This window comes from Mobula hypostoma, chromosome 16 (genome assembly GCF_963921235.1).
Source record: "Mobula hypostoma chromosome 16, sMobHyp1.1, whole genome shotgun sequence".
Classification (NCBI taxonomy): Eukaryota; Metazoa; Chordata; class Chondrichthyes; order Myliobatiformes; family Myliobatidae; genus Mobula; species Mobula hypostoma.
Window position 1 is genome coordinate 6482157 of NC_086112.1, and position 26472 is coordinate 6508628.

Here is a 26472-nt window from a genome sequence, read left to right on the forward strand (position 1 = left end):
ATAACACATAAAACCTAAAATAACTCTAACATATAGTAAAAGCATTAATGATATGATAAATACACAGCCTATATAAAGTAGGAATAATGTATGTACAGTGTAGTCGGGAAGATTAGCCAAAACCGATTTGTGGGGAAAAAAATTGGCACGTATGCGCATGTGCATGTCACATATGCGAACGTCACACATGCGCACACAGGAGCCCGCGCAAGGCTTCATGGTCATGGTAGTCTTTCTCGGGGTAAACACAAGTGGCTCATCAACACACATAAAAAATGTTGGTGAACGCAGCAGGCCAGGCAGCATCTATAGGATGAGGTACAGTCGACGTTTCGGGCCGGGACCCTTCGTCAGGATTTGACTGCTACTTTTGTCCCTTATTTGGGAGTGAGAAAGTTGGCAACCCTAACTGTAAAAGACATGTTGAGGTGGGTGAGTTTAACCCTAATGGAACACCACCCCCCCCACCCTCCACGGCCGGCCGGTCCGCAAGAATATTGTCAATATTAAACCGGTCCGCAGTGCAAAAACGGTTGGGGATCCCTGGCTTAAGTCAATGGTGCCAGAGAGGAAATTTAAAATGCACTAAATAGAGGAATGTAGCAATCAGAGGGGATAAAGTACAAATACAAAAATCACTTTTAACTTAATTTATTACTGAACTGTCTAGGCCAAGGCTTAGAATGCTTTAGATAATTGCAAAAAGCCAAAATCAAGATGTAAAAATTATAAAACGGATTGACACCCACCTGAAGTTTTTGGATTACATCCTCATTAGATTTGTCAACCACAACCTCTGGACTCTTCATTTTGGACTCTGTGGGTACATTTGTGTCAATTCCTGCAAAAAGAAAATGTGATCCAGAAAGCAATAATTAGAAGCCTGTTCCACTAATATTTTTTTAAAAAGTTACCCAATAGCATGAAGGGCAGCGATGCTTCACTACCAGACAAACTCAACACCTTCTATGCATGCTTTGAAAGGGAGAACACAACTACAGCAGTGAAGATCCCTGCTGCACCTGATGACCCTATGATCTCTGTCTCACAGGCCGATGTTAGACTGTCTTTAAAGAGAGTGAACCCTCGCAAGGTGTAAGGTCCTAATGGAGTATCTCTGAAAACCTGTGTCAACCAACTAGTGGGAGTATTCAAGGACATTTTCAACCTCTCACTGCAATGGGCAGAAATTCACACTTGCTTCAAAATGGCAACAGTTATACCAGTGCCAAAGAATAACATGGGCTGCCTTAATGACTTTCACCCAGTAGCACTCACATCGACAGTGATGAAATGCTTTGAGAGGTTGGTCTGACTAGACTGAACTCCTGCCTCAGCAAGGACCCGGACCCATTGCAATTGGCCTATCGCCACAACAGGTCAATGGCAGACGCAATCTCAATGGCTCTCCACACGGCTTTAGACCACCTGGACAACACAAACACCTATGTCAGGATGCTGTTCATCGACTATAACTCAGCATTTAATACCATCATTCCCACATTCCTGATTGAGAAATTGCAGGACCTGGGCCTCTGTACCTCCCTCTGCAATTCTGGGGTGTGTGCTTAGCCCAATGCTCTACTCTCTATATACACATGACTGTGTGGCTAGGCATAGCTCAAATACCATCTATAAATTTGCTGACGATACAACCATTTTTGGTAGAATCTCAGGTGGTGACGAGAGGGTGTACAGGAGTGAGATATGCCAACTAGTGGAGTGGTGTCACAGCAACAACCTGGCACTCAACGTCAGTAAGATGAAAGAGCTGATTGTGGATTTCAGGAAGGGTACGACGAAGGAACAGGTACCAATCCTCATAGAGGGATCAGAAATGGAGACAGTGAGCAGCTTCAAGTTCCTGGGTGTCAAGATCTGAGGATCTAACCTGGTCCCAACATATCAATGTAGTTATAAAGAAGGCAAGACAGTGGCTATACTTTATTAGGAGTTTGAAGCAATTTGGCATGTCAACAAACACACTCAAAAACTTCTATAGTTGTACTGTGGAGAGTATTCTGACAGGCTGCATCACTGTCTGGTATGGAGGGGCTACTGCACAGGACTGAAAGAAACTGCAGAAGGTTGTAAATCTAGTCAGCTCCATCTTGGGCACTAGCCTACAAAGAACCCAGGACATCTTTAGGGAGTGGTGTCTCAGAAAGGCAGCGTCCATTATTAAGGACCTCCAGCACCCAGGGCATGCCCTTTTCTCACTGTTACCATCAGGTAGGAGGTACAGAGTCTGAAGGCACACACTCAGTGATTCAGGAACAGCTTCTTCCCCTCTGCCATCAGATTCCTAAATGGACATTGAATCTTTGGACACTACCTCACTTTAGAAAAATATATACAGTATTTCTGTTTCTGCACATTTTTAAAATCTATTCAATATACGCAAGTGATTTACCTATTTATTATTATTATTGTTGTTATTTTTTCTCTGCTAGATTACGTATTGCATTGAACTGCTGCTGCTAAGTTAACAGATTTCACATCACATGCCGGTGATAACAAACCTGACTCTGATTAAGACGATAGGTACATCAATTTACTTCATTTACGTTTTATTTATTTGGAGATGCAGTGTGTTAGAGTGAATTTTTTTGGGTAGATGATTTGTTTACACTTAAATGACTTTGGCCACCAGACTTCTATTTGACAAAGTACTGTGGATTGAGTCCACAGCAATGTGCTTCCTAAAAAGGTGTGAATACCAGATGCTTCTGCCACCATAGTTTGACCCGATGCTGTAGTTTTGAAGACAGTATTATAAGACCATAAGACAAAGGAGCAGAAGTAGGCCATTCGGCCCATTGAGTCTGCTCCGCCATTTTATCATGAACTGATCCATTTTCTCCTATTTAGTCCCAATCCCCTGCCTTCTCACCATAACCTTTGATGCCCTGGCTACTCAGATACCTATCAATCTCTGCCTTAAATACACCCAATGACTTGGCCTCCACTGCTGCCCGTGGCAACAAATTCCATAGATTCACTACCCTCTGACTAAAAAAATTTCTTCTCATTTCTGTTCTGAAAGGGCGCCCTTCAATCCTTAAGTCATGCGCTCTCGTACTGGACTCCCCCATCATGGGAAACAACTTTGCCACATCTACTCTGTTCATGCCTTTTAACATTTGAAATGTTTCTGTGAGGTCTCCCCTCATTCTTCTAAACTCCAAGGAATACAGTCCAAGAGCGAACAAACGTTCCTCATATGTTAACCCTCTCATTCCCAGAATCAGTCTAGTGAATCTTCTCTGTACCCTCTCCAACGTCAGCACATCCTTTCTTAAATAAGGAGACCAAAACTGCCCACAGTACTCCAAGTGAGGTCTCACCAGCGCCTTATAGAGCCTCAACATCACATCTATTCCTCTAGAAATGAATGCCAACATTACATTCGCCTTCTTCACTACTGACTCAACCTGGAGGTTAACTTTAAGGGTATCCTGTACGAGGACTCCCAAGTCCTGTTGCATCTCAGAACTTTGAATTCTTTCCCCATTTAAATAATAGTCTGCCCGTTTATTTTTTCTGCCAAAGTGCATAACCATACACTTTCCAACATTGTACTTCATTTGCCACTTCTCTGCCCATTCTTCCAATCTATCCAAGTCTCTCTGCAGACTCTCTGTTTCCTTAGCACTACCGGCCCCTCCACCTATCTTCGTATCGTCAGCAAACGTAGCCACAAAGCCATCTATTCCATAATCCAAATAGTTGATGTACAATGTAAAAAGAAGCGGCCCAAACACTGATCCCTGCGGAACACCACTGGTAACCGGCAGCCAACCAGAATAGGATCCCTTTATTCCCACTCTCTGGTTCCTGCCAATCAGCCAACGCTCTATCCACGTATGTAACTTTCCCGTAATTCCATGGGCTCTTATCTTGTTAAGTAGCCTCATGTGTGGCACCTTGTCAAAGGCCTTCTGAAAATCCAAATATACAACATCCACTGCATCTCCCTTGTCTAGCCTACTGGTAATTTCCTCAAAAAATTGTAATAGGTTTGTCAGGCAGGATTTTCCTTTAAGGAATCCATGCTGAGTTCTGCCTATCTTGTCATATGCCTCCAGGTACTCTGTAACCTCATCCTTGACAATCGACTCCAACAACTTCCCAACCACCGACGTCAAGCTAACAGGTCTATAATTTCCTTTTTGCTTCCTTGCCCCCTTCTTAAATAGCGGAGTGACATTTGCAATCTTCCAGTCTTCCAGAACCATGCCAGAATCTATCGACTTTTGAAAGATCATCGCTAATGCCTCCGCAATCTCCACAGCTACTTCCTTCAGAACACGAGGGTCATTCCACCTGGTCCAGGAGATTTATCTACCTTTAGCCTATTCAGCTTCCTGAGTACTTTCTCTGTCGTAATTGTGACTGCGCACACTTCTCTTCCCTGCCACCCTTGAGTGTCCGGTATCCTGCTGTCTTCCTTAGTGAAGACTGATGCAAAATACTTGTTCAGTTCCTCTGCCATCTCCTCATCTCCCATTATATTGCTCCAGCATCATTTTCTATTGGTTCTATATCTACTTTCACCTGTCTTTTACTCTTTATATACTTGAAAAAGCTTTTAGTATCCTCTTCGATATTATTTGCTAGCTTCCTTTCATAGTTAATCTTTTCTCTCTTAATGACCTTCTTGGTTTCCTTTTGTAAGGTTTTAAAAACTTCCCAATCCTCTGTCTTCCCACTAATTTTTGCTTCCTTGTATGCCCTCTCTTTTGCTTTAACTTTGGCTTTGACTTCTCTTGTCAACCATGGTTGCATCCTTTTTCCACTCGAAAATTTCTTCTTTTTTGGAATATACCTGTCTTGCACCTTCCTCACTTCTCACATAAACTCCAGCCACTGCTGCTCTGCTGTCTTTCCCGCCGGTGTCCCTTTCCAGTCAACTTTGGCCAGTTCCTCTCTCATGACACTGTAATTTCCTTTACTCCACTGAAATACCGACACATCAGATTTCGGCTTCTCTTTTTCTAATTTCACAGTGAACTCAATCATGTTATGATCACTGCCTCCTATCTATACATTATAAATATTAATTGTCTTCTATGCCAAGTAAATCCTAAAGGCTGTGGATACCAACCCAGACATGTTGGTGTCAGAAGGATGGTGTGATATTTTGTATGTAGCTTCAAAAGGAAGCATTGTCTATGCATTGTCTGTAATTTTTTAAGTAGCGATTGCCTTTGTGTTTAGCATATAAATATCGAGCCCACATTGAGTGGAAAGCGTCTCCGTCTGTATGATGCCTGCTTGTTGTGTCGAATAAAGAAGCTGCTTTGTATCTACCAGTGACTCTGTCTCTCCAGTGATTTCATCCACGCTACAACACAGTGCGGAGTAGGCCCTTCTCGCCTTCGAGCTAAACCGCCCCAGCAACCCCTGACAATCCCGATTAAACCAGAATCTGATCAAGCGATGAGTCACAATGGCCAATACATACACAGCAGGCCTTTGGATTGAGGGAGCAAACCAGAGCACCCGGAGAAAACCCACATATTCAACGGGGAGGATGTACAGAGACTCCCAGCAGAGGATGCTGGGATTGAAATCCAAACTCCCGATGCCCCAAGCTGTAATAGAGTCATGCTAACCATAACAGTTCTAGTTTAAGACTAGAATGTTAAACACTTCTGTGGAAGCTTAGCTAAACAAATCAAAATCAGCAATATGTACACACCAGACCTAATATTAGAAAACACTTACTTGCTTTTTTTGACATTTTAATTCTTGGCTTTAGCTCCCTTGGAAGTCTTCTCCAATCTGTACATTTACATATAAATTAACAGACAAGTCAGCAAAATCCATAAAAGAAATGATGGTCAAGCTCTCAAGTTTTAGCCTAAGTTTGCAAAGCGGGTCTGTGTCCACATATTTCTCAATGGAAGGTGGTGTCAGACACTAACACAACATAAATGATATTCTCCTATGTAAAAGACTACCAAGGACTGGGAAAACGATTAGTGTTTCTTTCCAAAGTGTTGAAAATGTATTGGTCTGTGTTAGAGGACAAGACCTAGGCCACAAAACCAATCAAACAGTCTTTTCTGGAGGGAGATGAAAGCTTCAGGGGTTTCCATAGCAGAGAGGGGATCTTACAGAAACATACACAAAATTTTGAAAGGGATAGATAAGATAGGAAAGTTGTTTCCATTGGTAGGTGAGACTAGAACTAGGGGATATTGCCTCAAGATTCAGGGGAGAAGATTCAGGATGGAGATGAGGAGAAACTGTTTTTCCCAGAGAGTGGTGAATCTGTGGAATTCTCTGCCCAGGGAAGCAGTTGAGGCTTCTTCACTAAATATATTTAAGAAACAGTTATATAGATTTTTATGTAGTAGGGGAATTAAGGGTTATGAGGAAAAGGCAGGTAGATGGAGCTGAGTTTATGGACAGATCAGCCATGATCTTATTGAATGGCAGGGCAGGCTCGATGGGCCGGATGGCCTACTCCTGCTCCTATTTCTATGTTCTTATGTAGATGAGGAGAGACAAGGGTGGAAAAGTCTATTTTATAAACATTAAAGATAAGCTTTATTTGTCACGAGTACATCGAAACATCAAAACAGACAGTGCAATACAGATTGTTGCCATGCTTCCAGTGTCAATATGGCATCTCCAAAATGTACAGACCCAAACCTGCACTGTACGTGAGAGGAAACCAGTGTATTCCACTGGGAGGATGTACAGACCCCTCATAGAGGACATTAGAATTGAACTCTGACGCCCGAGCTGTAATAGTGGCATGCTAACTGCTATGCTATTTAATAGTCATATGAATGCTTTTGCACTTTTGTAATAAAGTAATACTAACATAATCACAAGAGATTCTGCAGATTTTAGAAATCCAGAGTAGCACACACAAAATGCTGGAGGAACTCAACAGGTCGGACAGCATCTATAGAAATGAATAAATGGTTGATCCTTCAGTCCAAACCCTTCATTAGGACTGGAAAGGAAGGAGGCAGAAGTCAGAATAAAAAGGTGGAAGGCGGGGGAAAAACACAAACTGGCAGGTGATAGGTGAGAGCAGGTGAAAGGGAAGGAGGCTGGGTGGGGTAGGGGATGAAACAAGAAGCTGGGAGGTGATAGGTGGAAAAGGTAAAGGGCTGTAGAAGGAGGAATCTGATAGGAGGGGAGTGTGGACCATGAGAGATAGGGAAGCAGGAGGGGCACCAGAGGGAAGTAATGGGCAGGTGAGAAGGGAAGCGATGAGAGGGAAATTAGAATGGGAGACAGAAAAAGAGAGGAGGAGGTGGGAGAAATTACCAAAAGTTAGAGAAAACACATGATTAGTCAGGTTCTATAATAGTAATGGATGGAGTTATGCCGGTATATATAAAGTGTATCCAAAACATATTGAGTATTATAGACTTTTATGTAAATCAACAGATCACTTTGGAGTGGACTGAGTCCATCAATACTCATTAACAAATTAATCTGTACTTACCTGGTGTCCATTTCTTGGTGCCATTCTTTTCTGTATACTTTTGAGCATACCTTTCAATATCTATATTGAAGAAATATCTTTCAAAATTACATTTCATAATTTTTCAAAGCTGCTTCACAACAATATATTATGGTTGAATCATTTATGGTCATAATCAGCTTTTAGTAGTGATTGTTTAAGAAATGATCACATCTTCATCCTGTATTACATTACTCATGCTGGAATATGAAATAAAAATATACAAACTATATAAAAGAAATATATAAAAGAAATAATTTTAATTTAAAAATCAACCTCCAGTGCTGTCAAAATATAGCAATACATCATTGAGGACCCTTTTGGATTAGACTGTTTAATTATTATTTTCTTTGCAGTTTAACAATTACCTGCCGATATTTTATATAATTATTTTTATACAAGTAATTGTTTATTATGCTTCCTAGTGGTGACAATTTGTATATGCATGTTCAATGTGTCCCCTAATGGTTATATTGCTATAACACTGGTGTGGTTCTGAAAAGCTTCTTCGTTCTGCATTACTTGAATAAGAACTGTCTGATTCATTATCTCTTAGCTACAAATTTGAATGAAATTTTCCATATTGATGGGTGTAAAAGAGCTGCTTATGCTGGGCGCCATCTTTTTAGCATTTTAATCTTACTTCTTTTGTCTCTCCTTTGTAGACCTCCTTCTCTGCCCATTTTGACTTTCCTTTGTTCTGTTAACACTTAATAAAACAATCATGAAGCAACAAGTTTTATGCCTCTTTCCTGAGAGAACCTTGGATTTAAACATCAGAATCCAACCACTCTCATCACTGAGGACGTGCCCTCTTCTCGTTACTACCATCAGGGAGGAGGTACAGAAGGCTGAAGACACACACTCAATGTTTTAGAAACAGCTTCTTCCCCTCCACCATCAGATTTCAGAATGGTCCATGAACACCATCTCATTATCCCTTTTCTGCGCTATTTAATATTTTTTCGTTGTAGCTTATGCCTGCTCTGTAATGCGGCCACAAAACAACAAATTCACTCCACACATCAGTGATAACAAACCTGATTCTGATTCTGATCTTGGACTTTCAACTTATTTTTACTTGCCAACTGCAATGGTAATGAAATGAGAACACAAAACCAAAAAAACACAGCTTTACTTGTCATATGAACATTGAAACATACAGTGAAACATCAAATCAAATCACTGAGGATCAGCCTAAGAAGTGTCCCCATGATCCTAGCACCAACGTAGCATGTCCACAGCTTACTAACCCTAAAATGAATGTCTTTGGAACATGGGAGGAAAACAGAGCACCCAGGGGAAACCCACATGGTCACAGGGAGAACGTACAAACTCCTTAGATAGCGACGGGAGTTGACCCTCTATCTTACAGCTGGTGCTGGAAAGCATTACACTACTGTGATGTATGGGGCCACAAACCAGTTACTGGACTGATGCAGTTACAATTCATATTCATTTATTCATCACAGGGATATCAAAATATAGTGAAATGCATCCTTTCTCCTAACAACCAAAACAAGTAACGATGTGCTGGGGCAGCCCACAAGTGTCACCATGCTTTACAGCACCAACACAGCGGGCCCACTATGTTCAGCAGAACATAAGAACAACGACAAGAAGCGCATATTGTATTTATATATTTAGAGGTACAGTGCATTACAGGTCTTTCCGGTCCAACAAGCTTCCCTGGCCAGCATCCCATCGATTTAACCCTTGCCCAATCACAGGTCAGTTTCCAATGAACAATTAACCTACTAACTGCTGCATCTTCGGACTGTGGGAGGAAACCAGAGCACCTGGAGGAAACCGACAGTTCACAGGGAGAACATACAAACTCTCTGCGATGGACTCCAAACTAGAAATGCTGTAATAGCGTTGCACTAACAGCTATGATTCTGTCCAAAAAATACTACGGTGGTGGTGGTTGTCCGTCACATCCGATGACGACAGGAAACCTGTGCGGGAGAGTTTTTAAAGCAGAAAAGTCATTGTACGGGGCAGTTCTACCCTCTTGACCTCGGAAGGCCGAATCCAGTCCCAAACTGCAGTCCATGGTTGCAGTGGATGACCATGACGTCTTCTGTGCCTCGTCACACACTTCGCTTTCCGCTGAGCGTTGAGAACTGCCCTCCAGGTGATTGATCTCATCCACCCAGTCCACCGGCACTGACTTCACGTGCTAGGACAGGCGTGTTCCTCTCTCACTGGGGTACGAGACCCTCCAGCTACCCTCACCCGGTTTAGCCTGCCTGTTGAAGAGGTGTACCAGGGTGTGGCTGCTGTCACACGCAAATTGATATTTGGAGCCACAGGTGAGAGTCGAGTGTCTGTGGCGACCAAAGGTGAGACAGCTGCCTTGGACTGGACACAACAAGCCCCTTCACCAGAGGTGTTACCTCTCCACGACAATGATAGAGGGCCTTGGTCACTCCCCTGCAGTAATCTGACATCAGATTGTCAGAAATCCTGCCAGCCTAGCATCTGGCTAACACATTAGATGGGAAAATGCACAGAGGCCTAGAGGACAATCTGGGTGTGAAGCCACAGTTCCTGAATGTGGCCTAGACTGGGTCTGGATTGTGAACCATGTGTGAGACCAAATCATGGCTGGGATTTAGATCACAGAGAATCCGGAATCCAAGTATTGTCCCACGTGCCAGGCTACAGAGAAGAACTTGTGTACCGTTCATACAGATCAAATCATTACACAATGCATTGATAGAACAAGGCAAAACAGTAACGATACAGGATAAATGAGTGCCCCCGCAGTGTAGTGGGTTAGCACAACACTGTTACAGCTCGGGGCATCACGGTTCAGAGCTCTATCTCAGTGACTCTGTAAGGAGTTTGTATATCGTCCTTGTGGAATGTGTGGGTTTCCTCCGGGTGCTCCGGTTTCCTCCCACAGTCCAAAGACGTACCGGTCAGTAGGATAATTGGTCATTGTAAATTGTCCTCTGATTAGAGGCTAGGGTTAAATTGGGGGTTGCTGTACCTGTAAATAAAAGTAATTGAAGTGTAAAAGCTGCAGAGAGAGTGCAGTTCAGGTAAACAATAAAGAGCAAGATCACAACAGCAGGTCCATTCAGGAGTCTGAGAACTGTGGGATAGAAGCTGTCCTCGAGCCTGCTGATGCATGCCTTCCTGCTTTTTTTTATCTCCGGCCTATGGAAGGAGGGAGAAGAGAGAATGTCTGGGGTAGTTGGGGTATTTCATTATGCTGGCTGCATTACTGAGGCAGTGAGAAGTGTACAAAGACACCACAGAAAATGTAATTTATAGTAAGTTCCAGTCTTTCCACTACACTGCTGTCACAAAATAGCAAATTTCACATGCACCAGAGATAATACATCTGATTCTAATTCTATAAACTATCCCAGTTCATGTGAAAATGTATTATGATTTAAAATGTAAGCGTTTTTACCCCAACTTCATTGCTTCATTCTATAGATGCACAACCTAACAAGTTGCATCACTTCCTTGGTATGAAAATTTAACTACAGCGGACTGGAAGGCTCCACGATGGGTCGTCAAAGCTGCCCAATGCATCACCAGCACCAGCCTACCTACCATCAAGGATCTATATATACAGAAAGGTGCCAGAACAAGGCCAGTAACATCATTAAGAATCCCACCCACCCTGCTCACGGACTGTTTGCCCAGTGCTACAGGGGAGGACTCTATGCAGCATCCACACCAGGACCACCAGACTCAAAAACAGTTACTTTCCCCAAGCAGGAAGACTGATCAACACCTCCACCCACTAACTCCACCACTACTTTATTACTTCCTGTCAGTCACCTTATGTACAGCCATACAATCAATGTATACAAGCTATCTTATCTACTTATATCTATTATTTTTTTAAGTTATTATTGTATTTTTATCTAGTGCTGTTTGTGCTGCAACGGATCTGGAGAAACAATTATTTTGTTCCCCTTTACACTTGTGAACTGGAAATGACATTGAACAATCTCGAATCTTCTTACCTTTTTTTTCAATAGCAGCTTCAATGTAGTAAGGCAGCTTCTTGCAGGCTCCCCTTAACTCCTGCTTCAAGGCTAGGATATAGTTCACATCTTCCCCTGTATTCAAGGGGACAGGCTTAAATTCTGTGGGCTACAGATCGGTAATGTAGATTATCATACAGTGCAAGTACATTAGGAAATAACAAACTGAAACTAGGCAAGTACATTATTGATCCAAACAAACATCATGAAGGATACCCCACCCCACCCTGCTCATTAACTCCCACTCCCATCAGGGAGGAGTCTACGTAGCATCCACACCAGGACCACCAGACTCAAAAACAGTTACTTCCCCAAGCAGTGAGGCCGATTTACGCCTTCACCCACTAACCCAACCCTCCACACCTCCAACGACCTCTACTTTATCATTTCCTGTCAGAGTCACCTTGTAGGAGGTATGGATCTAATTTTATTTTGTGTTGCCTGTTTATTCTGGATAATTTAGTCAGATGGGTTGGACCACTGTAGAAGCAGATGAGTATAGTTTAGTTTAGTCTAATTGAAAGTCGTTGAGCCAGAGTGATCTTTTTTTGTTGATCACTTAATTACACTAATTGTAACATTAATTTTATTATATCACTGATTTAGTTTTGTTTAAAAAAGGGATCTAGTGTTTTTCCAGCTTACATGACTAATAAACTCTTCTCAGGCTCCCGGCCGGGTACAGGTATCAATTTTAATAGACAGAGTAGATGTGGAAAAGATGTTTCCCATGGTGGGAGAGTCCAGGACAAGAGGGCACAGCCTCAGGATAGAGGGGCGCCCTTTCAAAACAGAGATGCAGAGAAATTTCTTTAGCCAAAGGGTGGTGAATTTGTAGAAGTTGTTGCCACTTGCAGCTGTGGAGGCCAGGTCATTAGGTGTATTTAAGGCAGAGATTGATAGGTTCTTCATTGGACATGGCATCAAAGGTAATGGGGAGAAGGCCGGGAACTGGGGTTGAGGAGGAGATAAAGAAAAAGGACCAGCCATGATTGAATGGTGGAGCAGACTTGATGGGCCAGATGGCCTAATTCTGCTCCCATGTCTTACGGAATTAATCGACGTTTCGATGTCAAACTCTTGTCATCTTCATCAGGGATGATGCCTGAGTATGCATAGTCTGGTGGTATTTATACCCCTGTCTGGTCTGGACTAGACGAGTCCAGGCATAATCCCTGATGAAAATGAGACAGAGTTTGTCATCGAAACATCGGTTAAAATTGATATCTGTATCCGGCTGGTAGTCCCAGAAGAGTTTATTAGTTTTGTTAGATTTTTCTTTAAAATTGCTATAAGATTGCTCATCTTTGCTGGCTTGGAACCTCAGTTATTTGTAAGCACATCATACAATGTGAAATCCCATACTCAGTCTCTCAGCGGTTTTCCTTTGTTTTCAAGTAACGGCTACACACCTCATGTACAGACACTCCAGTGCCGAGCGTCACTCTATGGACGTACAATCCATGTATACACGTTATCTTACATATTTATATTTATTGCACTTTTTAAACTTATTATTGTGTTCTTTATCTTGTGTTGTTTGTGCTGCATTGGATCTGGAGTAACAATTATTTCATTCTCCTTTACACTTGTGTACTGGAAATGACATTAAACAATCTTGAAAATTCATCTATCTCAACCTCTCCTAGAATCTGAAAATCAACTTGATCTTAAATATATTAATTGAATCAGATTCTGCCTCTCAGAAGAAGTGTATCAATTTCATCAAGAATGCATTGACTGGGAGCTGATCCAAAATTCTAAATCTTCTCACAATTGGAAACTTCCTCTCAGCACCGACTCTATCAGACCTCTGGTGAAATCACCATACACACTTCACATGACCGCCTCACTCACTGCTTTGTTGAGTATCACACTAACCTGCTACACAAAAGACAACCCCTTCGCTCCAGAAACCAACACAGTCAACCTTTCCTCAACTTCCTCCAATGCAGATATATGCCAAAATTACGCAGAGTAGTCAGTCTTCCCCATTTTTACATCAAAATACATATATGTCACCATATACGACCCTGAGATTCATTTTCTTGCGGGCATAGTCAATAAATCCATTAACCACAATAGAATCAATGAAAGACCGCATCAACTGGACATACAACCAGTGCTGAAGAGACAACAAACAGTGCAAACATAAAAATAAATAATAATAACAAATAAATCAACAATAAACATTGAGAATCTGAACTGGAAGGGGACTAATATCCTAGTGAAATGGTTTACTGGTGCTGCACAGTGAGGTTTCAACTTGAGTTACAGGGGGCTGGGAACCAGAGTGCCACAACAGTTAGTAGAGGAGGTTGTGGAGACAGATGTTGGTAAGACCTCAGGCAAAGTCAGGAATCAAAAGGTTGAACATGGTGAGACTGGGGTCCTGAGCTGTGTATATTTCAACGCAAGCATTGTGCAGAAAAGGCGGGTGAGCTCAGGGCATGGAATTATGATGTTGTCGCCATTACTGAGACTTGGTTGCAGGAGGGACAAGACTGGCAGCTCAATATCCTTGGGTTCTGTTGTTTTAGACAGTGGGGGGGGGGGGGCGGCTGCGTTACTAGTCAGGGAAATTGTCATGGCAGCGCTCCGTCAGGACAGACTGGAAAACTCATCTAGTGAGGTGTTATGGGTGGAACTGAGAAATGAGAAAAGGTATGACCACACTAATGGGACTATACTACAGGACCACCCAACAATCTGAGGGATTTAGAGGAACATTGTAGAGAGATTGTAGCAAGACTGTAGCAAGAAACAGAAGGTTGTTATACTAGCGCAAACACGAGGAAATCTGCAGATGCTGGAAATTCGAGCAACACACACAAAATGCTGGTGAACGCAGCAGGCCAGGCAGCATCTATAGGAAGAGGTACAGGCAATGTTTTGGGCCGAGACCCTTCGTCAGGACTAACTGAAAGAAGAGATAGTAAGAGATTTGAAAGTGGGAGGGGGAGGGGGGAGATCCGAAATGATTGGAGAAGACAGGAGGGGGAAGGATGGAGCCAAGAGCTGGAAAGTTGATTGGCAAAGGGGATACAAGGCTGGAGAAGGGAGAGGATCATGAGATGGGAGGCCTAGGGACAGAGAAAGGGGGAGGAGAGCCCAGAGGAAGATGGAGAACAGTCAAGGAGTTATAATGAGAGGAACAGAGGGAGAAAAAGAGAGAGGGAAAAAAGGGAAAAAAAAAAATAATAAATAAATAAGGGATGGGGTAAGAAGGGGAGGAGGGGAATTAACGAAAGTTAGAGAAGTCGATGTTCATGCCATCAGGTTGGAGGCTACCCAGACGGAATATAAGGTGTTGTTCCTCCAGCCTGAGTGTGGCTTCATCTTTACAGTAGAGGAGGCTGTGGATAGACATATCAGAATGGGAATGGGACGTGGAATTAAAATGTGTGGCCACTGGGAGGTCCTACTAGGTGATTTTAACTTTTTGCGTATTGACTGGGACTTCCATATCGCAAGAGGACTACATGGGATAGAGATTGTCAAAGGTGTTCAGGAAAGTTTTCTTCATCAGCATGCAGAAGTCCCAATGAAAGAGCGTGCGACACTGGATCTGCTGTTAGGGAATGAGACAGGGCAGGCGACAGAAGTTTGTGTAGGGGAACACATAGCACCTAGACATCACAATGCCATTAGTTTCAAAGTAAATATGGAAAAAGATATGTCTGGTCTGAGTTGAGATTCTAAAGTGGAGAAAGGTCAATTTTGATAGTATCAGAAATGATCTGGCGACTGTGGATAGAGTTAGGCTTTTTCTCTGTCAAAGGTGTACTTGCTAAGCAGGAGGCCTTCAAAAGTGAAATTTTGAGAGTACAAAGCTTGTATGTGCCTGTCAGAATAAAAGGTAAAGATAAGAAGTATAGGGAACCTTGGCTTTCCAGAGATATTGAGGCCCTGGTTAAGAAATTAAAAAAAGGAGGTGCATAAACAGGTACAGGCAGGTAGGTAGGTACAAATGAGGTACTTATGGAGTACAAGAAATACAAGGGAACACTTAAGAAAGAAATCAGGAGGGCTAAAATAAGGCATGAGTTTGTCCTTATCAGACAAGGTGAAGGAAAATCCTCAGGGATTCTACAGACATGTTAAGAGCAAGAGAGTTACAAAGGAGAAAATTGATCCTCTGGAAGACCAGAATGTTAATCCATGTGTGGAGCCAAAATTAAATTTCAATTAATTTTTTTGTATCGATATTTACTCAGGAGATGGACACAATAACTATAGAAGTGAGTCTATGAAGGGTCTTGGTCCAAAACATTCACTGATTACTCTTTTCCATAGATGAGTTCCTCCAGCATTTTGTGTATGTTGCTCTGGATTACCAGCATCTCAATAAGTCAATAAGTACATTTAACGTCAGAGAAACGTATACAATATACATCCTGAAATTCTTTTTCTTTGCAGACATCTATGAAAACAGAGAAATGCTCCAAAGAAAGAATGACAGTTAAACATTAGAACCCCAAAGCCTCCCTCCAGCTCCCCCTCCCACACATAAGCAGCAGCAAAGCAATGAACCCCCCCTCCACCAGCAAAAAGAAACATCAGCACCCTCCACCGAGCACTCAAGCATGCAGCAAAGCATCAATAAACACACAGACTTGCAGATTTTCTTGAGTTTGTGGAGCTATGGTCAATAACTAGGAGCTGCCAAAGCGAAACCCTGCATCCCATTACCAGGCGTTGAACACCAGACAATGAACTCATGAACACTGCCTCATTATTCTTCTTTTCTTTTGGCTCTTTATAGACTGCTTACTTACTTTTATACATATTTCTTACTGCAATTTAAGGGGTCACTGCACAGGATCGAAAAAGCTGCAGAAAGTTGTAAACCCAGTCAGCTTCATTGCCACTAGCCTCCCAGCATTTAAGACATCTTCAAAAGGCGACGCTTCAAAAAGGCAGCATCCATCATGAAGGATTCTCATCACCCAGAATGTGCCCTCTTCTCATTGCTGCCATCACGGAGGAGATACCGGAGCCTGAAGACACACACTCGATGTTTCAGGAACAGCTTCTTCCCCTCTGCCATCAGATCATCCATGAACATTACCTCACTAGGTTTTCATCTCTTTTTGAACTATACAATATATTTCATTTATAGCAAAACTCATAAAATGCTGCAGGAACTCAGCAGGTCAGGCAGCATCCATGGAAATGAATAGGCAGTCGATGTTTAGGGTTGAGACCCTTCCTCAGGACTTAACTGAAACATCGACTATTTATTCATTTCCATAGATGCTCCCTCAATTGTAGAGGATTCAAAGGAGGTTCAGGAAAATGATCTCAGGATTGAATGGCTTGTCATATGAAGAGTGTTTGATGGCTCTGGGCCTGTATTCACTGGAATTCAGAAGAATGAGGGGGGAACCTCACTGAAAACTATTGAATATTGAAAGGCCCAGACAGAGTGGACATGGAGAATATGGCTCCTATAGCGGATGAGTCTAGGACCAGAGGACACAGCCTTAGAACAGAGGAGTGTCCTTTTAGAACAGAGATGAGGGAGAGTTTCTTTAGCCAGAGACTGGTGAATCTATGGAATTATTTGCCACAAGCAGCTGTGGAGGCTAAGTCTTTATGTATATTTAAGGCAGAGGTTGATAATTCTTGATTGTTCAGGGCATGAAGGGATACGGGTAGAAGGCAGGAGATTGGGGCTGAGAGGAAAAAAGGATCAGCTGTGACGAAATGGCAGAGCAGACACAATGGACCAAATGGCCTAATTCTGCTCTAATATCTTATGGTCTTATAGTCTATGGTCTCTTGTCCCCAGTGGTAGAAATATTTCTTCACAATTTACAAGCATAAAAAAAATCCCATATCTGACCTTGGACTGGCTGCTAATATAAACCTTAGTCAAAACAGAGCCGTAAACCTGGATCAGAGATAGAACACAAACATTTTCCTTCCATAATCTCATCTTCCAGAGGAAAACTGGATACTGCTCCATGGTTTGATTGGCTAAGACTTCAAACGCATTGTTCAATTGGTTGTTTGGCTGTGTTTTTTTTTCTTCATAGTTTCTCATAAATTCTATTGTATATATTTTTTATTTTCCTGTAAAGGCCTACAAGTGTGCTGGGCCAGATTGAAAAGGACAGGGTGTCAGGGCCAGAGGTGATGGACGAACTGGTGTTCAGCTCACTGCTCGGTCAGGTTTACTCGTCTCCGTGGACTGAAGCTGTGACCTATAACTAATGGGCTCCTGGACCAACTGCAGTAGTATCTGGCTTCATAGCTGTGGATTCACTTTCGTAAACTTCAGTTCTGAATATTACTTGTTTGTTTACTTTGTTGTTACTTTATTGTTTGTGCAATGTGCTTTTTCCCTCTGCACATTGGTGTTTCATTTTTTTAAAAAATCAGTTCAATTGGGTTTCTTTTGTTCTGTGGCTGCCTGTACGAAGACAAATCTCAAGGCGGTATATAGTATACATACTTTCATAATAAATATACTTTGAACTTTGAAGAAAGTGGCACCACAGTGTAGCAGTTAGTTCGACACTATTACAGCTCGGGGCATTGGAATTGAGTATTCAAACCCAGCGTTTTCTATAAGGAATCCTGTGGAAAGTGTGGGTTTTCTTTAGGTGCTCCAGTTTCCTCCCAGTGGCCAAAGACGTACTGGTTAGTAGGTTAATTGGTCTTTGCAGATTGTCCTGTGACTTGGCTAGGATTAAATTAGAGATTGTTGGGGGTTGTTGGGTGGTGCAGCTCAAGGTGACATATACACACTTCGATAATAAATTTACTTTGAATCCACTGATATGTAGCTACTGGGACTGGATTTAATTTAAAACACCAGATGCAGAGATGTTTTAGCAGAGTAGATGAGAAGATATTGTTCCTGGGGGGGGGGGGGGTAAGAATTGTGGAAATAAGGTGCAATTTATTTTTAAATGAAATGTTGTCCAACTAAGACAAGGTGAAATTTTGTTCTCTCGGGAGTTTGAGAATCTTAAGAATTCTCTTCCTCAGAATAAGTAATGGAGACAGACTCAGAATATCTTTTAAAATAGAGGCAGACAGATTCTAGATAAGCAAAGGAATGAAGATTACTGCAATCAGATTAAAATGCAGAATTGAGATTACAATTGGATCACACTTCAAGATGCAAATACAATGGATTCCAGTTAATTGAGTCATTTTTTAAAAAATTAAAATAAAAATCCTTTACATACGTTTCTATTATACTCAGTACATATCCGTACTTATAGCCACCCACGTGGCACTCCAGCAGTTCAGTTTAGCATATCATTGTTGAGGGGTATACTCCTTTAATGTAAGGATTATTATATATAGCAGAGTACTGTTACATATAAGACTACAAGATATAGGAGCAGAATTAGGCCATTTGGCCCATTGAGTCAGCTCCACCATTTCATCATGGCTGATCCTATTTTCCTCTCAGCCCCAGTCTCCTGCTTTCACCCTGTATCCCTTCATGCCCTAAACAATCAAAAATCCATCAACCTTTGTCTTAAATATACTATACATAAAGACTTGGCCTCCATGGCTGCCTGTGGCAATGAATTCCACAGAATCACCACTATCTGGCTTAAGAAAAGGACACTCCTCTATTCTGAGACTGTGTCCTTCGGTCCCCAACTCTCCCACCAGAGGAAACATCCTCTTCAAGTCCACTTTATCAAGGCCTTTCACCATTTGATTAGGTTTCAATTAGGTCACGCTCTTCATTTGAGAGACCATTCAATCCCGGAATACTTTTCGTGAACCTTCTTTGAAACCCTCTGATTTCAGTAAATCCTTTCTAAGATTAGGGGCCCATAACTGCTCACAATACTCCAAGTGATGTCCCACCAGTGCTTTATAAAATCTCAACATTACATCTTTGCTTTTTTATTCTAGTCCTCTTAAAATGAATGCTAACAGCGCATTTGCCTTCCTTATCATAAGTTCAACCTGCAAATTAACCTTGGGGAATCCTGCACAAGGACTCCCAAGTCCCTTTGCATTTCAGTTTTTTATGTTTTCTCTCCCTTTAGAAAGTATTCAACCCCTTCATTTCTTCTGCCAAAGTGCATGACATACACTTCCTGACATTGTATTCCATTTGTCACTTCTTTCCCCATTCTCCTGATCTGTCCAAGCCTCTCTACTTCCTCAAGACTAACTGCCCCTCCACCGATCTTTGCATCATCTGCAAACTTTGCAAGAAAGTCATCAATTCCATCATCTAAGTCATTGACATATAATGTAAAAAGAAACAGTCCCAACACAGACCCCTGTGGAACACCACTAGTCACCAGCAGCCAACCAGAAAAATATCTCTTTATTCCCACTCTTTGCCTCTTGCCAATCAACCTCTGCTTTAACCATGCTAGAAACATTCCTGTAATAATGTTTCCTGTTATCATGTATGTAATATATTGTGATTATTGTATGAACTAGAGAAAGCTTGGGCTTATCTCCATGGGGCAAAGCAGGATGAGAGGTGACTTGATAAAGGTGCATAAGATTATAAGACCATAAGACATAGGGGCAGAATTGGGCATTTAACCCATCGAGTCCACTCCACCATTTTATTATAGCTGATCCCAGATCCCATTCAACCCCCTATACCTGCCCTCTCACCATATCCCTTGATGCCCTGACCAATCAGGAATCTATCAACTTCAAGTTGAATATACTCACTGACTTGGCATCCACTGCAGTCTGTGGCAGAGCATTCCACAGATTCACTGCTCTTTGGCAAAAATAAATCGTCCTTACTTGTGTTCTAAAAGGTCGCCCCTCAATATTGAGGTTGTGCCCTCTAGTTCTGGATACCCCCACTAAAGGAAACATTCTCTCCACAACCACCTTATCTAGCCCTTTCAATATTTGGTGGGTTTCAATAAGATCTGCACCCGCCCCCCCCCAGTATTCTTCTAAATTCTAGTGAGTACAGGCCCAAAACTGCCAAATGCTCCTCATATGTTAACCCCTTCATCCCCAGAATCATCCTCATGAACTTCCTCTGGACTCTCTCCAATGGCAATACATTCTTTTTGAGATAAGGGGCCCCAAAATGCATCATAGATTTCCCAACACTGAATTCCATCTGCCACTTTTTGCCCATTCTTCCAATTTGTCGAAGTCCTGCTGTCATTGCATTGCTTCCTCAGCACTACCCACCTCTTTGCCTAGCTTCATATCATCCACAAACTTTGCCACAAAGCAATCAATTCTATTATCCAAATCATTAACAAACAATGAAAAGTAGCAATCCCAATACTAACCCCTGAGGAACACCACTAGTCACTGGCAGCCAACCAGAAAAGGCCCCTTTATTATGAGAAGCATTGATAGACAGCCAACATGTTTTCTCCCCAGGGCTTCAATGACTAATCCTTTTAAAGTTCCAAAGTTCAAAGTAAATTTATTATCAAAGTACATATATGTCAACATATACAACCCTAAGATTCTTTTTCTTGCAGGCATACACAATAAATCTATAGCATAACCATACGAATAACAGAAAGTGAGGGTTGAAACATTTAAGGGAGATGTCAGAGGTAGGTGTTAAGTGCCTGGGATCGTGCTGGAGGCTTGATACATTAAATGTCACTGTGTCTTCTCATAATTATAATAATAATTACTTTATTGATCCTGAGTTGGAAATTCTTTTGTTACAGCAGCAACATTTAAAAACACACTTAGCAGTTTGCTTAACTAATAATACAGAATCTTCTTCTTTGGCTGCCCATCGATTTCGATGTTGACTGACAGGCCTGGGCAAGGTTGTATGGAAGACCGGCAGTTGCCCATGCTGCAAGTCTCCCCTCTCCACGCCTCCGATGTTGTCCAAGGGAAGGGCACTAGGACCCATACAGCTTGGCACCGGTGTCGTCGCAGAGCAATGTGTGGTTAAGTGCCTTGCTCAAGACACAACACGCTGCCTCAGCTGAGGCTTGAACCAGCGACCTTCAGATTACTAGACTGACACCTTAACCACTTGGCCACGTGCCAACAATACAGAATAATAGCATAACATAGTAATATAAAAATAGTGTACTAACATGCAATAATGTACAAAATAATAAGACAGACTATTGTACTATGATGTGTGCTCTCCTGTCGCACAGAGATGAACTGTTGTATGTGCTTATTGCATTTGGTAGGAAAGATTTTCTCTAATGATCCTTGTGACAGAGGAGCTGAATGAGTCTGTTTGAAAGGGTGCTCCACTGCTTAGTCATGGAGAGGATGTGCCGGATTGTCCAAAATGGATAACAGTTTGTTTAATGACCTCCTATCCACCACCAATTCCAAAGAGTCCAAGTTGCAGCCAAGGGCGGATGCAGCCTTTTTGAGGAGCTTATTTAGTCTTTTTGCATCACCAGGACCGATGCTGCTCCCCCAACATAAAGCCACAAAGGCAACTGAACTTGCTACAAGAGACCGGGAAAAGATCTCCGACATCTCACTGCACACATTGCCTTCTTATGGAAGGCAGGAAAATGGGTTTGATTGGGGTAATAAATCAACTATGATGAAATGCTGGAGCAGACTTGATAGGCCACATATCCTAATACTGCTCCTACTGCAAGTCTTATGGTTTGATCCTTAGATAGGCATAGGGATGGAAGACAAATGGAGGGCAAGAGAGAAAGGTTAGATTGTGGAGTAGGTTAAAAGATTGGCACAACATCGTGAGCTGATGGGCCCCTACTGCGCCGGAGTGTTCTTTGTGTTCATAACAAGTTTAATACTCCCTTTATTTCAGACAGAAAATAACCTATCCGAGGCATACTTTAAAGACACATTGACATACATTTTAATCTCAGGGTTGTATATGGTGACATATATGCACTTTGATAATAAATTTACTTTGAACTTAATATCCATACAAAAAAAATCTTTCAATGGCTAATTTTAGCTTTCCAAGCCACAGATCTCACTGCTGTCAAAAATACCTGGGCGCTTCTATTTAAAGAATTAAGCTGACACTGCAACACAGGAAATTAACCTTCCTTTTTTCAAACGAAATAGCGGTCAATAAAACTAGACACGAGTGTATTAATTAACCTGTATTAAACTGAGGTGAAGTAAGTTTATTTTATATGCAAAATAAACTTTATTCATAATAAAAAATATTAGCCTCGCCCTCTCAACAGCCGGTAAGCAGCCAGACACGGGAGACTGAACCCGGGCTGCCGGTCCACGGCGTCTTGCGCATGCGCCGTAGGCAACTGCAACGCCTCCCACTGACCAAGCGAGAGAGAAGTACTGCAACTATTTATCGACGGCAATGTGAACTTTGGCAGCGTGCTTTTGAACATCCCAACCCCAGCCTTTACTTTCTAGCCTATTCCAGCATCAATCTAACCTTTTCCTCCCACGTAGCTCTCCATCTTTCTACCAGCCATTGTCATCACCACCAGGGAGGACGTACAGGAACACTTAGCCTTTAGGAACAGCTTCTTCACCTCACTTTTTTTGAGAGCGAGAGCGAGAATATATATATTATGGATAGATAGAACAGTGCAAATAGGTGCTGGAGTGCAAATACACCCTTTCCCCTCCGCTAGCCTGCAGGTCACCCTTGGGCAAAGTGTAGCACCTACTTAGCACCCCCCCCCACCCCGGATCAAGGTCTTCTGAAGCCACGGGAGCAGGTGGTGGATGGTCATATGAGCAGCCGGTGCAAATCACAAGTCCTGGTTATGTGACCACTGACACCAGGCAGGCAATCTCTGAAGAGTGTTGATAATGACTGGGGTCACCCGTCTTGTATAGATACTGCCCAGAAGGCAATGGCAAACCACTTATGTAGAAAAAATTGTCGAGAACAATCACGGTCCTAGAGATGCTGCCTGGCCTGCTGCGTTCACCAGCAACTTTTGTGTATGTTGCTTGAAAGACCATGATCACCCACGTCCTACGACACGGCACATAACGAACGACTGCGCAAAAGTCTGAGGCACCCTAGCTACATACATGTGCTGAAGACTTTTGCGGAGTACTATGGAATGTACTATAAATATATCATTGCAACCTTACGTCAATGATAAGAACCGGATTCTGGTCCATGTGCTTTTCTAAAAGTCTCTTAACTGTCCCTAATGAATCTGCCTTTGCCAGCGGCGCGGGAACGTGTTCTACACACCCACCACCGTCTGAATAAAAACTGCCTCGTGTGACAGCTGACATACCGAAAATGAGAGTTAATGGATGATCACAATGTATGCAAGAGTTAATAGCCCCCCCGGGGGGGGGTATCTAACTGAAACCCATCGAATATTGAAAGGCCTGGAGAGAGTGGACGGGGAGAGGATGTCTCTTTTACTGGGCGAGTCTAGGACCAGAGGGCACAAGGACGTCCCTTTGGAACAGTTGAGGATGAATTTCTTTAGACAGAGGGTGTTGAATCTGGAATTCGTTGCCAGAGACTACTGTGGAGGCCAAGTCATTGGGTATATTGAAAGCGGAGGTTGATAGGATAGTGATTTTTCGGGGCGTCAAAGTTACGGGGAGAAAGCAGGAGCATGGGTTGCAGAGGAATAATAAATCAGCCATGATGAATGACAGAGAAGTCTCAATGGGCCGAATGGGCTTAATCTGCTCCTATATTTTATGGTTTATTCCCACCCCCCATATTTTCCTCCAGTCACCTTAAAATTATGCCACCTGGTATTAGACACGATTTTAATTATATTTTTTGAGGAAAAAAATGAAATGACATCAGTTGATAGTCAAATTTCATTTCACGATCCAAATGTAATAAATCACACTTTTCCCAATTGACACTAAGAGATAAAAAAACACAATTCTCAAGAATAAAAGGCAATGAAAAAATCAGTAACGCAAAACACACCCCGTTCAATTCTCTAATACTGTACGGCATCCTTGATAGCTCAAACGCTTCAAACGGACATCCTAAACAGTTATAGTTATATATATATATATATACACACACACATACACATATATACATACACACACACACACACACACACACACACACACACCAGTGCTGGAGGAACTCAGCAGGTCAGGCAGTATCTCTGGAAAGGACCGGTCGACGGTTCAGTCCGTGCCCCCTTCACAGGGCTCAGCTATTTTACTTGTTAAAACTGGGTTAGCTGCGCTTAAATATTTCGGTCATCCTGTGTGGCATTGGTTTATAATCCGGCTTGATTTTCGGAACGGCAGGGAAAAAGGTCGTAAATATTTGAAACACGAGAGATTCACCAAATGCTGAAAATCCAGAGTAACACACACAAAATGCTAAAGGCACTCAGCAGCTATGGAGGAGAATAAAATGAGTCCTGATTAAGGATATCGGCCCGAAATTGCGACTGTTAATCCTCTCTATAGATGCTGTCTGACCTGTTGAATTCCTCCAGCATTTTGTGTATTACTCCTAAATCTTTTACTGGCCTCTCTTAAAACGGAGGTGAAGTTCGAAAAGCTGGTCACTCTGAGATTCCACTCCTGCACTGTACGACTTGACTAGCTGGGATTCGGCCCTTTTAGGAGAAACTGTTCGCACCTACCGGAAATAAAGGGAGCGGCTGGCATCCAGTATCAGGCAAGGATTCGCCTCTGGAGAAGCCGATGGCTTCGATGTTAAAGGTGAACTGTGCTCTGCCCCGGCCGCGTCCTCTCTCAGACATCACCCCGGGAGCGATGCTGACACCCTCCCCGCGACGCCGCCGCTTTCCACCAGCTCCCGGTTCCTGCCTCCCGTCCCAGGACTGCGGGAGCTCAGGCACCGGACCGACCGCGCCTTGATCACAAGTACACCTTTCCGCTCGGGGCAGCGCCGGCACCGTTAACCCGCTCCCGCATCCGCATCCACACCCAACCCTCGGCTGAACGCGACGAGTTCAGAGCCGGGGTCCCACTCCAGCTTCGGTCCAAAACTAATGATGGAGAGAAAAAACTGCCCCTCTCATACACGTCCCTATTTAAAAGGGAGTCTCCCCGCCCTCCGGCATTTCCCATTCGGCGTGGACCACGCATGCACCGTCCCAATGTGACATGCCTGACTCAGCATTTCCAAAAGAGCCTTGTCATGGAAATCATGGACAGCTACAGTAGAAGTCAGTTCTTCTCTTCCTCATCTTCCCCTCCAACATCGGATTTCTGAATGGACAATGAACCTATGGACACTACCCCAGTATTTTGCTTTCTGTTTGCACTCCTTATTCAATTTACATTTTAACATATACTTCTTCTTGTAATTAAAATTGTTATTATGTATACAACATACCGCTGCCTGCCGCAGAACAACAAATTTCACGACATACGCCGGTGATATTAAACCCGATTCTGGTTAAGGTGCATAACAGCGGGATACTTCTCTTCCGAGATGTTCCACAAACAACACCATTAAAGACAAAGTTATTCACCTCCTGAAGGGTTAGAACTGTGTTCGGCTGGGGGAGGAGCCTTCTGATCGAAAGCAGATGTTTGCATCGACAATATTCATAGTACTTTTTAAACACAAGGGATTCTGCAGATGCTGGCGATCCAGAGCAACACACGAAAAATGCAATACACATCAAAGTTGCTGGTGAACGCAGCAGGCCAGGCAGCATCTCTAGGAAGAGGTAAAATGCCGGAGGAACTCAGCAGGTCAGGCAGCGTCTATGGCTGGAAATTTAGGATGGAGATGAGGAGGAGCTGCTTTTCCCGAAGAATGGTGAATCCGTGGAATTTTCTGCCCAATGAGGCAGAGAAGGCTACCTCAGTAAATATATTTAAGCCAAGGTTCCTTGAACTTCCGGTAATGCCCCCCCCCACTTCACCATTTCCCCATCCCCCTTTCCCTCCCTCACCTTATCGCCTTACCTGTCCATCGCCTCCCTCTGGTGCTCCTCCTCCCGCCTTTTCTTTCTTCCCTGGCCTTCCGTCCTCTTCAATGAGACTCCCCCCTTCTCCAGCCCTGTGTCTCTTTCACCAATCAACTTCCCAGCTCTTTACTTCATCCCTCCC

General features: G+C 42.8%; 1 protein-coding gene across 2 annotated transcripts in view; it reads right to left on the reverse strand.

Annotated features, from left to right (window-relative positions):
- The window catches only part of polr3g (polymerase (RNA) III (DNA directed) polypeptide G), a 33774-nt gene extending 8442 nt beyond the window's left edge, over positions 1-25332 (reverse strand). Inside the window, exons 1-5 of one of the 2 annotated variants that reach the window (XM_063069134.1) lie at positions 25029-25332; positions 11485-11580; positions 7475-7534; positions 5731-5787; positions 750-841 (exon numbers count right to left, since the gene is read on the reverse strand). In XM_063069134.1, the coding sequence (XP_062925204.1) occupies positions 750-841; positions 5731-5787; positions 7475-7534; positions 11485-11580; positions 25029-25053 (330 nt within the window). In that variant the 5' untranslated portion in view covers positions 25054-25332. Of the gene's footprint in view, positions 1-749; positions 842-5730; positions 5788-7474; positions 7535-11484; positions 11615-25028 lie in introns of both variants that reach the window. The other variant, XM_063069133.1, reaches the window with a different exon arrangement.
- Positions 25333-26472: the final 1140 nt, after the last annotated feature.